At 44.0% G+C, this 15,722-nt stretch overlaps 1 protein-coding gene across 1 annotated transcript; it reads left to right on the top strand.

The window, feature by feature from the left end:
* Nucleotides 1-281: 281 nt before the first annotated feature.
* LOC137590861 (equilibrative nucleoside transporter 2-like) lies at nucleotides 282-11,909 on the top strand. Its single transcript, XM_068308668.1, has 13 exons — nucleotides 282-548; nucleotides 4,575-4,628; nucleotides 5,744-5,825; nucleotides 6,451-6,596; nucleotides 6,692-6,831; nucleotides 6,910-7,044; nucleotides 7,190-7,287; nucleotides 7,740-7,809; nucleotides 8,160-8,314; nucleotides 8,405-8,507; nucleotides 8,605-8,690; nucleotides 8,833-9,032; nucleotides 9,962-11,909. The coding sequence occupies exons 2-13, from the start codon at nucleotides 4,597-4,599 to the stop codon at nucleotides 10,071-10,073; spliced, it is 1,359 nt and encodes a 452-aa protein (XP_068164769.1). The 5' UTR covers nucleotides 282-548; nucleotides 4,575-4,596; the 3' UTR covers nucleotides 10,074-11,909.
* Nucleotides 11,910-15,722: the final 3,813 nt, after the last annotated feature.

Genomic DNA, 15,722 nt, shown 5'->3' with positions numbered 1-15,722 from the left:
TTAAACCAATTGCTGTAGTTGCCAATTTAAAAGTCCTGAAGCTACCTATCTCTTTACTCTAACAAGGTACGTTATTAACCGGTTCGGGAACTATATATTTTTATTTTAACTGTTTCAAAGTATGATATGAAAATTAAAGTATATTTACTGAGCGCCGTAAATGTTGCGTAATAATGTGCCAAATATTTTGTAAAGATTCAAACTTAACTGCGGCATTACTTTGGACACCTGTCTGTTGTCGATTGCCCACGAAGATGACGGGGGATGTTCGGAACCGGAAGTCAGACGATACGTTTGTGGAGCTCGTGTTCATCCCACATCCACTGCAGTGTCGCGCGAATGACGTGTAGAAATCCGGTCCCACGAGCCTCCTCGTAAACTACCGTAGCCATTTGTGAAAACACGTTTCTGGCGCGTGCGCTGAGGTCTATTTAAAGCATCCGTCAATTCGTGTCTCATCCGGTTCGGAGTTTTGGACTCCGAAGATTCTCAAAATTTACGACGAACACGTGAAAACACCAGTGACGGAGACGAAACGTTTACTCAAGGTGAGTCTGTCGCGTTAGCTTATGCTAATCTAACGCTGTGTTAACAGGGAGGTGAATTGTTTAATAATGAAAAAAAAAAAAAAAAGGGTTTAGAACGGAGGACAATTTTTCGACATCTTTAAGATGACCTGACGTTTACTGCGTTCACTGTAGCCTGGGTGACGTCAGGACAGGACGACTGGTGTCCTGTCAGGCTAACGTCACATGTGATCATCACTCGCTAATACAACACGTGTGTTACGAATCCAATTCAACACAGCTTTTAGATTCAAACAAAACGGTGCTGGTATCATGTGGATGAAACTCTCGATACATTTTTTGGAAGCACTTCCGCTCAACAGGTCTGGTCGTGGCCCCTTTAGTGCAGCCATGATGGGGAGGCGCGGCTGTCTTTGTTGGGAGCAGGTACACAATGAGACGCTACTGCTGGAGAGTGTTGAGCAGGAAATTCGTGAAATTATCTGTTAGCTTGGTCTGTGGACCTTTCCATCTGCTGGATTTAAACACGTATTGACTCAGCTATCACTATCACTATCTGTTATCCATTTTAAATTACAGCATCACTCTGGTAACATTGATAGAGATCGATTTCATCTTGTGTGAACCGTACCGTGGCTTCATGTCGAAGTCAACTAAAATAAACTACTGTTAGGCCGCAAGCACCCCTGGAAAATATGACCATACGTTCTGTATGTGCTGTCTTTGCTTTAAATCGGTAATCTTTTCCATCACAAGGGCCTCAAGTACTACAAAGACTTTATCATTTTTATCTTTGGCATTCAGATACAACAGGTACATGATATCATGTACATGATACAAGTAGTTATCTCTGCTGCTTCACTTGAGGATTGAAATAATCTTTCAATCATCCAAGTTTGCCCTGGCCCCACATGGCTATGGGTATTTTAAAAACGCATCTATGTGGTTATTTGGAAAAAAAAACAAAACTGACTAGACTTGGCAAGGGATGTGTACAGGGTCTTAAATCAACTTTTTGGCTGCATTTTGACTGGCAGCCAAAATCTAATTTTTAGCCCATCCATATTGAAACTGGATGGCTTAAGGTCGTGCTTTACTTCTAGAGCCACATATGACTCCTCGTGGCTCCCTGGAGCTTTTTCAAAAATGTATGAAAGTGGAAAAAACTTGGGAATGTTTTTTTTTTAAATTTTTTTTAACCTTGTCATTCAGATGGTAAACAAGATAATGCAAAAGCATCAACTTGATGAAGTTGACAGCAAATAATCGGATCTCTTACTTCACAACAAAGTTCACTGGCTGTCCAGAAGGGAGGTTTTGCATTACTGTACTTGTTTAGAACATGTGAAAACATTCCTTAAAAGCAACAATGTGAACTACCCACAAATGGAAGAGACTGAGTGGCACTGGAAAAGCTGCACCTCATGGCGAATATGACAAGTCACCTAAACATGCCCCTTAAAACTCTCCAGGAGCGGGGAAACGCTGCACTGCAAATGCTGGAAGCTTTTTTTGTCATTCGAGTGCAAACTTGAGTTTGAAACCTGGAAATATCTCCCTGACAGTTATAGAAATATGCATATGGAGTATGATCAATCTTTGGATTAACATACAGTACATGTGCGAGCAGATATTGTCAAGCATGGAATACATTAAGTCCAAATACCGCACCCGCCTTCCAGATGAGAGCTTGCAGTCCTGCATGAAGATAAAGGTTTCATCTTCACACGCTCAATGTCAAGAAGCTGTCCAGTGATGTCTGAAAACAGAAGTCACATTAAATGGGTGAGAACACAACCTTGTTATCATCACATTTTTGGTAACAAAGTGACTGTTTTTTGATTCCTGATTTTTGTCAGTATGTATTTGGAAGGACACACAAGGATATTATTGTTTTATTACTCAGGTTCCAGGATTGCTGCATTGCATTGTGAGTGTCTGTTGCTGAGAAATGGGGAAAGAGAAGAGGAAGCAGCTGCGTTTGACCCTTCCACTGACTTAATTGGAATTTACAGAGACCTAAAGAGAAGAAGATAATGCACTGTAATCTAAATTAAATACATTTTTGTTTTATATGGTCTGCTTACCCTTTCAAAAGGTTTGTTTCATTGTTATAATCTCAGGCTATGTTTTAACTTTAGACAGTATTTTATTGCTCTCCGACGCCCAACTAAGAGGAAAAGGAGAAGATTGTATTGTTATTGAGGTTTGAAGAGAGCTGACTTATTTACATGGGGAGGTCTGAAAGTACAGGAAGCCTATATGCACATTCCAATGTTTGTTTTTTGAATCCTCAAAATAAAAAATACACCAAAAATCTGATTTCTGTATTTAATTTCTGTAACTTCATCAATGCAGTAAAACTTAAACCATTAATATATTCAAGTTATAGTTAAATTGCCAAATATCGTCCAACAGAGTAGTCACATGGTGCCATTGTCTAAAGTGTTGAGTCTACAGGATGCACTACAGGGAAAATAAACATTTAATTATGAATGTATAGTAATTTTTTTATAGTAGGCTAATATATAGGCAAATAAAGCTAATATACCCTTACAGCCTGTCTTGCCTTCGTATAAGGCTCATAATTTCTTGTGGCTGCAAACAGATTCAATGTAGTGTTTTTTTGGTCCAATATGGCTCTTTGAACACTGTGGCTTGTCGACCCCTGGGTTAGACGCTTCATTATGTTGTCTACATTCTCATCTGACTCCTTACTCTCACAGTCAATGCAGTCCGGTCTCCTGCCACAATGGCTTTAGTTGGATATCTGGAGCGGCTCCCACTGAGGCCGGGACACTGACGCTGTGACAGCCCTGCACTTATGGTCATGGGTGTTTTCCAGTTTCATGGTTTTCAATAATAAACGAGTTGTGTTGATGCTTTTCCTCCCATGACTCTGCATCATATTAAACTGCGATATTCGTTCTCTACCTTTGATTGGCTGATGATTGATTCAAGCAAAAAACAAGTCTGGTGCCCTTGATTTATAACTTATAGATCACTGCAGTGAATTAGAGAGTTACTGAGTCTGTGATCTAAAGTCTTTAACACCCCCTCCCCCCCATCCTGTCATGTTAGGAATCACTTTGTCCTTGTTTGTCAATTACTTATTGGCTAAAATTAGTTTGGCTCTCTAGTTGGACTGTGAGGCCTTTTGACCGACCAGATGTAATGTTCAGTCGGGTGAAGCGTGACCGCCCGTCTCGCCAGGTTGAAGGCGAGACGGGCAAAGGTGGCGGCGTTAGGCGAAAGGCCTGTGATCCATGGGAAATGACGGGTGTTCACTCGGCGTGAAGGGTGTTTACTCGTGTGATTATTATTCGTTGTATTAATATTTATGTGAATGAGCCACCCAACCTTCTTGGTACCTGTGTTCCATTTGGCGGTGGTGTTCAAAGTCAGTCAACTTTATTGTCAAATGTACCATATATGCACAACATACAGCACAGATGACATTGCAGTCCTCTCAGACCCACGATGCAACAGGCAGTACAACACAGGCAGCACAACACAGGCAGCACAACACAAAGTACAACACGAAACAAAAGGAAGCTGTTGAAGGGAACAAAATGCTGACGGACAAATGGATCACAGGACATTATAAAGAGTGTGTTGGAAAAAAAAAGTTACCACAACAGTCAGTGTGTTTGTGTGTGACCTGTGCCGTAGGGAAAAATGCAAACCCAGGAATTCTGTTTAAATGTCCTCTCGGGGTGGACATATCTCACACTGAAGTTTACTAATGTCCACATCCGAACGGTACAAAGTCCGTCTCCTGCCTCGGACGTTTGGTTTCAGTCCTAAACCCACTGGAAGCTGCTTTTGACCCCTAGCAGAGAAGAGGGGCCTCATTATTCGCCCTGTTTGTTTTCTATACAGGCAGCTGGAGAATTCCCTCCTCATGCAGGCTTCTCCTGGCCCCTCCCTGCAATGTAAAAGGTTTAGTGTATCTTTTCAGCAGTGAGAACTTGGCGTGTGGGAAAGTGTATGGAAAAGTAACTTGCAGTGTTGCTTACCTTTCACACTCTGTTGCTACCCTTTCAGTTTGACAACTTCTTCAATCAGCATGAAGGAACAGAAGGATGCTCCTCAAGACCGGTGAGTCAGCAAACAGATAATCAGACAAGAACCTTGTCTTCTTTTTGGTGGTGTTATTCTTGAGTGTGTTGCCTGTGGGTTCTAAAGTCTTTTTTCAGTATGTTTAATACAGAAACAGTTGTGTTCCTTAAAGAAGGAACTAGTTTTTAAAGTGCAGCCAGACTGACAGACATTATTTTTAATAAGGAAGTAATTTCAAGAAATGAATCACAAGTGATCGGATCGAATTCTTTTGCCTGCGCCACTTCCCCATTTGCAATCGACCACCTTGTTGATCCAGTTCTGACAGTTTGGTGCAATATTTCAAACCAATCCACTATTGGATCTTGTGAAGAAAGACTGCTTTGTAGACACATTTAGAAATCTGCTCTAACTGCACTGATGAGACTTTGCTGTCTGCAACATAAAGACATTCATACACCATGAATCAGCTGAGGAGGTAAACTATCAGCAGCTCAAAGCAGTGCAGTCGGATGCTGCCTCCACAATCCAGCCGAACAGCTTAAAGCACATGGCCCGGGGGCCAAATGTGGCCCGCCACATTTTTATGTGTCCCGCGAGACCATGAAACATCAGTGTCAAAAAATAAATTGATCAAAAGTGTGCTTTGACCAAAACTACATTTTTCACAATGCAGTAATTCAGCCCATTTTAACTTTGACAAAAACGTTTTGAACAAAGTTAATGTCCTAACTTGTGTTTGATGTTATTTTGCTTTATTCGCTTGGATAGTTTTGATCCTTGATTGATGGAGTTATGTGGGTTTCATAATCTGACAAATTAAAAGGATTTATGTTATAACAGAGCAACAAGCAAAAAAAATTTTTTTTGTGTAACTGTAATGTTTATACCTTGAATAATTCAGTTATTTAACATTAAGGAGTACTGTAGTTACATTTATTTTACATTGCATTGACTTACATTTAATTACATTTTTTAAAGTTACATCTGGCCCTTTGCGGACAGCCCCCCCCCCATACCTTGTACCACCCCTCCCTTATAGCAGCCGTTTCCAATAGGAAACCACGCAAAGAACTTATAGCCTGAAGGAAAGCTTCTCTGTCGGTAGCGTATAGATGTTGGCTGTAAAAACACCTTCTGTTTCTCCTCCACAGGGGATACTTTGTGGGGATTGTTTTCTTCATCCTGGGCCTGGGAACGCTGCTGCCATGGAATTTCTTCATGACCGCCTCATCGGTAAAAATCATTGTTCAGGGAGATCATTCGGTTTTATCTGGGGCTCCGACTGTGATCACATCAAAAGACCGACTTCCTCTCCGAGCGAGGAACCGGTTCCTCCACTCCTCTGATCACATGATCGATGGAGGACGTTTGGCGATCGCATACCTTTTAGACGCATCCAGAAAGCCACGCCATGTGTTCAGCATGATGGAATGGATTAGTCAGAATGGTATTCTGTAATGAATGGACCCCCATAAGTCCATCACATGATGTCGGGTAACCATGTGAAGCATCTGTTCAAAAACATGACCTCCACTCCTGATGAAGGTTTTGAATGATCATCGTCATTGAGCAGCGATCAGGATCGCTTCTCGCAACGGTTGATCTTCTGATGACAGAAATGTGATCAGGGCAGCTTTTAAAAAGATCAAGATTGAATGATATTTTAGAAGAAAGGGATTTTTTTTTTTGGTTTAGATAAAAATTAAACTTGCTGCTCAGTTGGGGAAACGTTTTTGTTCCATGCGTCCCGCAAATGATTTGTTTTCCGTTGCCGTTGTTTACAGTCTCATTGTGGAAAATTGAATCATCAGACAACAATAATCCAGCATTTTTAAAAAAAAAATCTTTTCGGTTTTAGTATTTCCAAGCCACGCTGAACACAACAGAATGGATCAACGGTACCCTGGTGGGCGGCAAGGATTACCACTACGTCAACTGGATGACCCTGCTGTCCCAGCTGCCCCTGTTGTTGTTCACGCTGCTCAACTCCATCCTGTACCAGAGGTCAGTGACCAGGCTGGAAGTTTAAGCAACCACACCCCCCCCCCAAAAACAAAAAACAAAACATGGACATGTAAAATGACCGTTTCCTGTTTCAGGATATCGGAGAGAATACGCATCGCCGGCAGCCTGATCCTGGTCCTCCTGCTCTTCATGTTCACTGCGGTGCTGGTTAAAGTTCCCATGGAGAAGGACAAATTCTTCTCTGTTACCATGGCAACTATCTGGTTCATCAACTGTAAGCGTGTGTCTACGTGTACCAGCATATCATGTGAGTGAAATGGCACTGAGGTGGGCGGTACTTCCTCTCCCCCAGCGTTCGGCGCCGTCCTGCAGGGCAGCCTGTTCGGCCTGGTCGGCCTCCTGCCTCTGAAGTACAGCGCCATCTTCATGAGCGGCCAAGGCCTCGCCGGGACATTCGCCGCCATCGCCATGCTGGTAGCCATAGGAAGTAAGCAAACGCACAGAACATTTAACCGGTTGCCTAGTAACACATCTTTAAATAGCATCTCCGTCTGGATCCACATGGCAGCCGTTTGTTTCTGTTTGCCTCAGTTGTTTTTGTCCTGTTTTGGTCACGCTCGTTTGTCCCGCAGGTGAAGCTGCCCCCGAGACGGCGGCGATGGGTTACTTCATCACGCCGTGTGTCGGGACGCTGGTCACACTCATCAGCTACCTGCTGCTGCCCCGCCTGGTCAGTCAGAGCTCTGCACCAACAGCGTTACTCACAATCTATTCCAACGTGCGCTTTTGTCGATCATTAACACGGTCATACAGACGCTATCACGACTTTGTAATCACTCAGAGAAGAAATACAAAAGGTTGAAAGACCACATTCTTTTCTTTTCCTTTGTGGTCCCAGAATAAAAAAACAACTTCTTGATGAGAGAATGTCGGCGGCTTCTGAGGACATCAGAGTTGGACGAACCAAACATGATCTCTGTTAAAGATCTGAAACAATAAAGCAAAAAGAATTGAAAAAATCCTCGTTTAAGTTCAGATGCTGATATAGTATTTTAACACAATAGCATTTAAATAAACGCTGACATGATTTAATGTGAACTAACTTGTGGTTGTTTGCTGTCGTTTGTGAGATCCTTTGTAACTCTGCTGTTAGCCTAATGTGTCTTTTGTGTTTCCATGCAGGCATTTGCCCAGTATTATTTCAACAAAACCAACAAGTATGAAGCCGGCACCACAGATGAGCTGCTGAAAGGTGTGGGGTGAACAAACTCTCAGCCGATCCCATCTTCACATTAGCAGACGGAGCAGCCGGCGTTTTGTTTGGCAGCGACTGAGCTTAGATTTAGCTTTTCCTCCGGGTTCATGACTCGTTCTTTGTCTGAAGCAATCAAATCAATTAGTGTAAACATTATGTCGTAATGCATGTTTACCCTCCATCCAGTTAGACTGTGACAGAAACAAAGACGAGCCTGTTCAACCAACGGAGGCCCTCAAACAGCTTCTTTTGTAACCCAGAGCGATTCTCTAAATATTTGAAGTTTTACTTGGAAACTGTAAGATTTTAGACAAAGTCGGACCTGAGGTTTAAATGTCTAAATGCAGAGAGCAGCATGGTGGAGAACGGCAAGCTGAACGGACATGGAGGTCTGGCTGAGAGTGAAAGAGACCCCGGTACGGATGAGACCAAGCGTGCCTTTGTGTCCCTGGAGAGCGAGAAGGAACAAACCAAGTCCTCGGTGCTGGAGGTCTTCAAGAAGGTGACGATACCAGATTAATCGTCTTTACGATCGTTGCATAAGAACATTTCACACCCGCTAAAGCTGCATTGTTTTTTTTAAATTTTCCAGATCTGGTTGATGGCGTTCTGCGTGACGTTCGTATTCACAGTCACCCTTTCGGTTTTCCCAGCGGTCACTGCAGATGTCAAGACGATTTTCTCCAAAAACTGGGGTAGGACTTCCTCTCTCTGCAGCCCTCAGTCCGGATCTCTCCGCTGTCGGCGCGCTCCGACTGATCTGCCTCTCTCTGTTCATCTCCTCCTCTTCAGAGCGCTTCTTCATCACCGTCAGCTGCTTCTTGACGTTCAACATCAATGACTGGATTGGTCGGAGCATCACCTCCTTCGTGCAGTGGGTGGGTATCAGATTGTTCCTCCTCCCGGACAGCCGTGTCCTTCCGACGTGGATCACGTAGTTAGTCGCTGATGATTTACCGTCCGTCTATGTTCCTGTTCCACGCGCCTCACGGGATCCGTGTGAACGTGTCGCCTCTGCAGCCCCGTAAGGACTCTCCTGTCTTCGTGGTGCTGGTCGTCTCCAGGGTGATTTTCATCCCTCTGCTGATGCTCTGCAACGTCCAGCCTCGCTCCCACCTCCCCGTCTTCTTCTACCACGACGCCATTTTCACTGTCATCATGACCGTGTTCTCTCTTTCCAGCGGTTACTTTGCCTGCCTATCTATGTCCTACGCCCCACAGTGAGTACCCACAGGTTTGAACCGACAACTGACCTGAGAGCTGTCTTTTTTTAGTGTCCAACCAAAACTAGAAACCTAGTTAGAAAGCATCAGTGAGAAAAAAGTGAAAAGCACAGCTTTGGGAGTAATGTTAGTTTACACTTTTACTCCCTGATGGATTTAACTCATTGACTGCCAGCGCTTTTTAGCAATTGATCCCCTTTAGCGAATTTTCTCTGTTGCGAAGTTTGCTGCATCGTAACAACTTGCTGACTCGCCATCCTCTGTTCCATAACTGGTTCAGATGTCATTACGCTAAATTCTATGACTAGAAGCCTGATTTTCACTGAGAAGCTCAGCCAGAACGTCCCTTAGCCCTCCTCATTGAAAAATTAGAATTTTTCGCACAATAAGGTGCACTGGACTATAAGACGCACCCTCAATGAATGACCTCTTTCAAAACTTTTTTTGTCAAATAATGCCCACTGGATTATAAGTCGCATTGTCGGTTTTTGAAACAAAGGCTTTTAGGTGTGCCTTATAGTGTGGAAAATACTGTAATTGACTTCTAAAGATGTTTTTAGCAGCCAGCGAGTTAAAACTCCAAATAGCTACTTTCCAAAAAACTACGCCATGCAGGAAGTGTGACCAAAAAAAACAGGATGCTGCTGCTGCTGCTGACAATTTGAGTAAAAAGGAACTGTGCCGTCATGAGCATTATGTCGCTTCACAGCTGCCGACTCTTCAATGTCTGGGCGTACTTGAACGCACCAGCAAGCTGTGTTTTTAAAAGTCGCCTCTCGTTCCGGCTGGATCACCACGGTGACGGTGAATACATTTGAAACAAGCAGCTAACCGGTCGCTCAGGCTGCCTCTGCTCTCTTTCAAGGTCACATTGCGTTTGTTCACCACAGAGCTGATAAATAATAAACTGTTGTGCTCGTCGTCAGGTTGGTGGAGCCGAAGGATGCAGAGACCGCAGGAGCACTGATGACCTTCTTCTTAGCGCTGGGTCTGTCCTTAGGAGCTGGCCTGTCGTTCCCTCTGCGAGCTCTGGTCTAGTCCCACACGTGTTCATGGTTAATCCATCTGCTCCTGCTGGACCAGCTTCTCGTTTGTTTCTTCTCATGAATCTGTCAGGTATTGTGTGTGTTAGAGCGCCAGGAACCCCGTGTCACGCTGTAAAACTTGTTCATGAAGCGACACACAACTGATCACTTTTTTTTTTTTTTAATACAAATGAGGGACTTAATCCAAATTACTGATCATCAGTTTCTGCTGCTAACACAGAGCTTAGAAAACATTCCCTCTGGTTTCTAATCGTGGAACTGATTGCGCTGGACCTTTTTTATTTCCGCAGTTTTGTTTTTGAATTTTTGTCGCTTAAGACGTTATTTCTGTTGTTATTTCTGTTGTTATTTCTTCTCAGCTTGATCAAAAATGGATAGTCTTGAAGTTTGGTTGATAGTAGTTGTGTTTGGCCCGGCGGAGCTTTCTTTTACTGTGTTGTTTATACTTTTGATAAAATTCATATTTCTGTTTGATAAGTCAATGAACCCTTGAGGCAAAAAAAGTACTGTTTTTTTTTCCTCACCTACTGAAACAGTCCAGTTCATTAGAGTCAGAAATGTAAGACATGCATGATTTCATTTTTCAATATGAAAAAGACAAAATAAGCAAAGCTTTTCAAAAATGAGATGCAAAGTGGGAATATTTGGGATGTTATTTCAGCCTTCTCCTCTTGTCTCCCGTGCTTCTTCCAACTCCCTCGTGAAATTATAGAGCTGGTCCGGTTTTCCATAACCGGGGGCGAAAACTTCATCGTTCCTCCTCGCTTGCTCTTCTCTTTACCCGAGTGTCCAGAACATACGGCTGTAGATCGGCTGATATGACTACAAAGTGAACCTCAGGTGTCCTGGTATCAGATATACTGTGCTCACCTTTAATGTGAAGCTATGGAAAAACTGATCTGTACGGAAGACCAACACTTGAGCACAGTTTGGGTTTAGATCGGGCAGGGTGTTCATCCCAATCACACCCCTACTCAAGGTTATGATCAATGCCCACATAATCATAGAAGTCTCCCAGAGGAACGGAGGCCCCTGTTCTAGCACTTGTCCCAATGATTCCAGAAAGGGTGGGAAGTCTGAGCTGCTCTTTGATGCGCATCTGCACGCAGCAGTCAGAACCAGGTTCCCTGACCTTAAGACACGAGGAAAATACCTTTTCATGTAGCGCCGTAGAACCCAGAGTCATCCCACATGAGCCAGTCGCGTCAAAACCAGTGCAACTCCGGCAAAATAGAGGGTCCAGCCCCTCAGACGACTGGTTGCTGGAACCTGTGTGTAGAGGTGAGACCGGCGGTATGTAGTCGGAACTTCTCAACCTTCTTCACAAGCTTGGGTTCTTCACCCATTAGAGAGGTGACATTTCATGTCCCTGTCTTGAGCTTCTGCAACAGAGGATGAGACTGCCAAGGCTGCCTCATCCACACTGCACCGAATCACTGGGGCTCCTGTGGGCAGTGGCCCCACAAGAGGAATAACCCATTTCCCTGTTTTGGGTTGAGCTCGACCAGTATTGATAGGATAGCATTTTAATATGTAAGGATTCTTCTTCTTCTTCTTCTTCTCCTTTCGGCTTTTCCCTTCAGGGGTCGCCACAGCGAATCAATTTCCTCCATCTAGCCCTGTCCTTTGAATCCTCTTCACTCACACCAACTATCTTCATGTCTTCCCTCATTACATCCATAAACCTCCTCTTTGGTCTTCCTCTAGGCCTCCTGCCTGGCAGTTCAAAACTCAGCATCCTTCTACCAATATATTCACTATCTCTCCTCTGGACATGTCCAAACCATCTCAGTCTGGCCTCTCTGACTTTATCTCCAAAACCTCTAACATGTGCTGTCCCTCTGATGTACTCATTCCTGATCCTATCCTTCCTGGTCACTCCCAGAGAGAACCTCAGCATCTTCATCTCTGCTACCTCCAGCTCTGTCTCCTGTCTTTTCTTCAGTGACACTGTCTCTAGACCAAACAACATCGCTGGTCTCACCACAGTTTTGTACACCTTTCCTTTCATTTTAGCTGAAACTCTTCTATCACACATCACACCTGACACTTTCCTCCACCCGTACCATCCTGCCTGTACACGCTTCTTCACCTCTTTTCCACACTCTCCATTGCTCTGGACTGTTGACCCTAAGTACTTAAAATCCTCCACCTTCTTGATCTCTTCTCCCTGTAGCCTCACTCTTCCACTTGGGTCCCTCTCATTCACACACATGTACTCTGTCTTACTGCGGCTAACCTTCATTCCTCTCCTTTCCAGGACAAACCTCCACCTCTCTAGCTTCTCCTCCACCTGTTCCCTGCTCTCACCGCAGATCACAATGTCATCTGCAAACATCATAGTCCATGGAGATTCCTGTCTAACCTCGTCTGTCAGCCTGTCCATCACCATAGCGAACAAGAAGGGGCTCAGAGCTGATCCCTGATGTAGTCCCACCTCCACCTTGAACTCCTCTGTCACACCTACAGCACACCTCACCACTGTCTTACAGTCCTCATACATGTCCTGCACTGCTCTAACATACTTCTCTGCCACTCCAGACTTCCTCATACAATACCACAGTTCCTCTCTGGGCACCCTGTCATAAGCTTTCTCTAGATCTACAAAAACACAATGCAGCTCCCTCTGGCCTTCTCTGTACTTCTCTATCAACATCCTCAGAGCAAATACTGCATCTGTGGTACTCTTTTTTGGCATGAAACCATACTGCTGCTCACAAATGCTCACTTCTGCCCTTAGTCTAGCTTCCACTACTCTCTCCCATAACTTCATTGTATGGCTCATCAGCTTTATTCCTCTGTAGTTGCCACAACTCTGCACATCTCCCTTGTTCTTAAAAATGGGCACCAGCACACTACTCCTCCATTCCTCAGGCATCTTCTCACTATCTAAGATCCTGTTGAACAACCCAGTCAGAAACTCTACTGCCACCTCTCCTATACACTTCCATACCTCTACAGGTATATCATCAGGACCAACTGCCTTTCCACTCTTCATCCTCTTCAGTGCCCTCCTCACTTCATCCTGACTAATCTTTGCTACATCCTGGTCCACAACAGTCACCTCTTCTAGTCTTTGCTCTCTCTCATTTTCCACGTTCATCAACTCTTCAAAGTACTCTTTCCATCTTCCCATCACACTACTGGCACCTGTCAACAGACTTCCATCCCTATCCTTAATCACCCTAACCTGCTGCACGTCCTTCCCATCTCTGTCTCTCTGTCTTGCCAACCGGTATAGATCAGTCTCTCCCTCCTTACTGTCCAACCTAGCATACAAGTCATCATAAGCTTCTTGTTTGGCCTTTGCTACCTCTACCTTCACCTTACGCTGCATCTCCCTGTACTCCTGTCTACTCTCCTCGGTCCTCTCAGTGTCCCACTTCTTCTTAGCTAACCTCTTTCTCTGTATGCACTCCTGTACCTCCTCATTCCACCACCAAGTCTCCTTATCTACTTTCCTTCCAGATGACACACCAAGTACTCTCCTACCTGTCTCCCTGATCACATTAGCTGTAGTTGTCCAGTCATCTGGAAGCACCTCCTGACCACCCAGAGCCTGTCTTAACTCCCTCCTAAAAGTCATGCAACACTCTTCCTTTTTCAGCTTCCACCATTTCGTCTTCTGCTCTGCCTTTGCCCTCTTGATCTTCCTCACCACCAGAGTCATCCTACACACCACCATCCTATGCTGTTTGGCTACACTCTCACCTACCACTACTTTACAGTCACTGATCTCCTTCAGGTTACACCGTCTACACAAGATGTAGTCTACCTGTGTGCTCCTACCACCACTCTTATAGGTCACCCTATGTTCCTGCCTCTTCTGGAAGAAAGTATTCACTACAGCCATTTCCATCCTTTTTGCAAAGTCAACTACCATCTGTCCTTCTGCGTTCCTCTCCTGGATACCAAACCTGCCCATCACATCCTCATCCCCTCTGTTTCCTGCACCAACATGTCCATTGAAGTCTGCTCCAATGACAATTCTCTCACTTGTAGGCAAGCTCTGCATCACTTCATCAAAGTCCGACCAGAATTTCTCCTTCTCCTCCAGCTCACATCCTACCTGTGGAGCATACCCACTAACAACATTGAACATGACACCTCCTATTTCTAGCTTCAGACTCATCACTCTATCCGACACTCTTTTTACCTCCAGGACATTCCTAACAAACTCCTCCTTCAAGATAACTCCTACTCCATTTCTCTTCCCATCTATACCATGATAGAACAACTTGAACCCTGCTCCTAAACTTCTAGCCTTGCTACCTTTCCACCTGGTCTCCTGTACACACAGTATGTCTACCTTCCTCCTCTGCATCATGTCAACCAACTCTCTACCTTTTCCTGTCATAGTTCCAACATTCAACGTCCCTACTCTTAGTCCTATACTCTTGGTGTTCCTCTTCTCTTTCTTCGAGCGAACGCACTTTCCTCCTCTCCTTCTTCGACCAACAGTAATCCAATTTCCACCGGCGCCCTGTAGGTCAACAGCGCCGATGGCGGTCGTTGTTAACCCGGGCCTCGACCGATCCGGTATGGAAGTCATAGGTTTGATTCGCATTTTTGATTTGGCAAAAGTTTTACGCCGGATGCCCTTCCTGACGCAACCCTCTGTATTTATCCGGGCTTGGGACCGGCACAATAAGACACTGGCTTGTGTCCTCTTGCGGCTACATTGGCGGCTACAATCCTTACATTTAATATGTAAGGATTACATACAGTATTTCAAAATATATGTAGACAATGAACCAAGTGAGACTTGAGGATAAAGAGTACTGTATTTACCGTAACATGAATATTTCCTATTCTGTTCAGTTTGAAATACAAGGAACGAAGGAATTTTAAAGATTATGATTAAAAAAAACCAACCTGGTAAAGTTTCCCACAACTAGCCTTTAAACATATATTTACAATTAAAAAAATGTACACATTTGATTGCGAAAGTGCCTCAAGGGTTGAACAGCTTGAAAAAGACACAACCTACCAAGAGTAGGTTAAAACAAACACAACCACAAAAAGTAAATAAGAGACACAATCGCAACACAAGCTGGTGGTGTGTCTCTCGTGGACTCAGAGGTCAGTGGTCTCAGAAATCATCTTCCAGCAGCTCTAGTCCCCGTTTTCCTTGTCGTCTGCTGCCACTTACTGGTCAGGAGGGGGAACTGCTCCTTATCTATTTTTGATGAACTTGTCACGCTAGTTTTGGCCACTAGAGGGCGCAGTGTTCAACGTTATGACACTAAAGCTCATGGGTCAGTAATGAAGGAAGGTGCACCTCGGCCTGTTAAAACTGTTAAATTGGCAGCTACTGTTTTCTGACTGACTCAGTGGTGCCACCTTCAAAAAAGAATCTGACAAATTGTAAAGACAAAATATGTCTTCATATAATAAGTTGTGTTGGCTGGTGTCAAATCTTGCTGCTTGCTTTTGGCATGTGCCAATTATAATATTTAGTTGCTGTATTTGAATTTTGATGAATTGCTGCAGAAGTGTTTTCTTTGGTTTATCGCTGATATTTAGTCTTTCTCCTGTAATACGTCTTTTAAAAAAAACAAGAACTTGTTTTAGATTGTTTGTTGTTTACTGGGATTGTCTCAGATTTTCAGCTTCATCAACGGAAACTGCATTTCTCCTG

This window comes from Antennarius striatus, chromosome 23 (genome assembly GCF_040054535.1).
Source record: "Antennarius striatus isolate MH-2024 chromosome 23, ASM4005453v1, whole genome shotgun sequence".
In the NCBI taxonomy this organism is placed as follows: Eukaryota; Metazoa; Chordata; class Actinopteri; order Lophiiformes; family Antennariidae; genus Antennarius; species Antennarius striatus.
Note: the sequence above shows the minus strand (reverse complement) of the source record. Positions and strands in the feature narration are given on the sequence as shown.

What these genes read in the sequence shown, in the direction of transcription:
- LOC137590861 (XM_068308668.1), top strand. Translation starts at nt 4,597, where the DNA reads ATGAAGGAACAGAAGGATGCTCCTCAAGACCG. An exon ending in CATGCTGGTAGCCATAGGAA is followed by an intron (nt 7,045 to 7,189) that starts GTAAGCAAACGC and finishes TTTGTCCCGCAG; the next exon opens with GTGAAGCTGCCCCCGAGACG. An exon ending in TCTATGTCCTACGCCCCACA is followed by an intron (nt 9,033 to 9,961) that starts GTGAGTACCCAC and finishes GCTCGTCGTCAG; the next exon opens with GTTGGTGGAGCCGAAGGATG.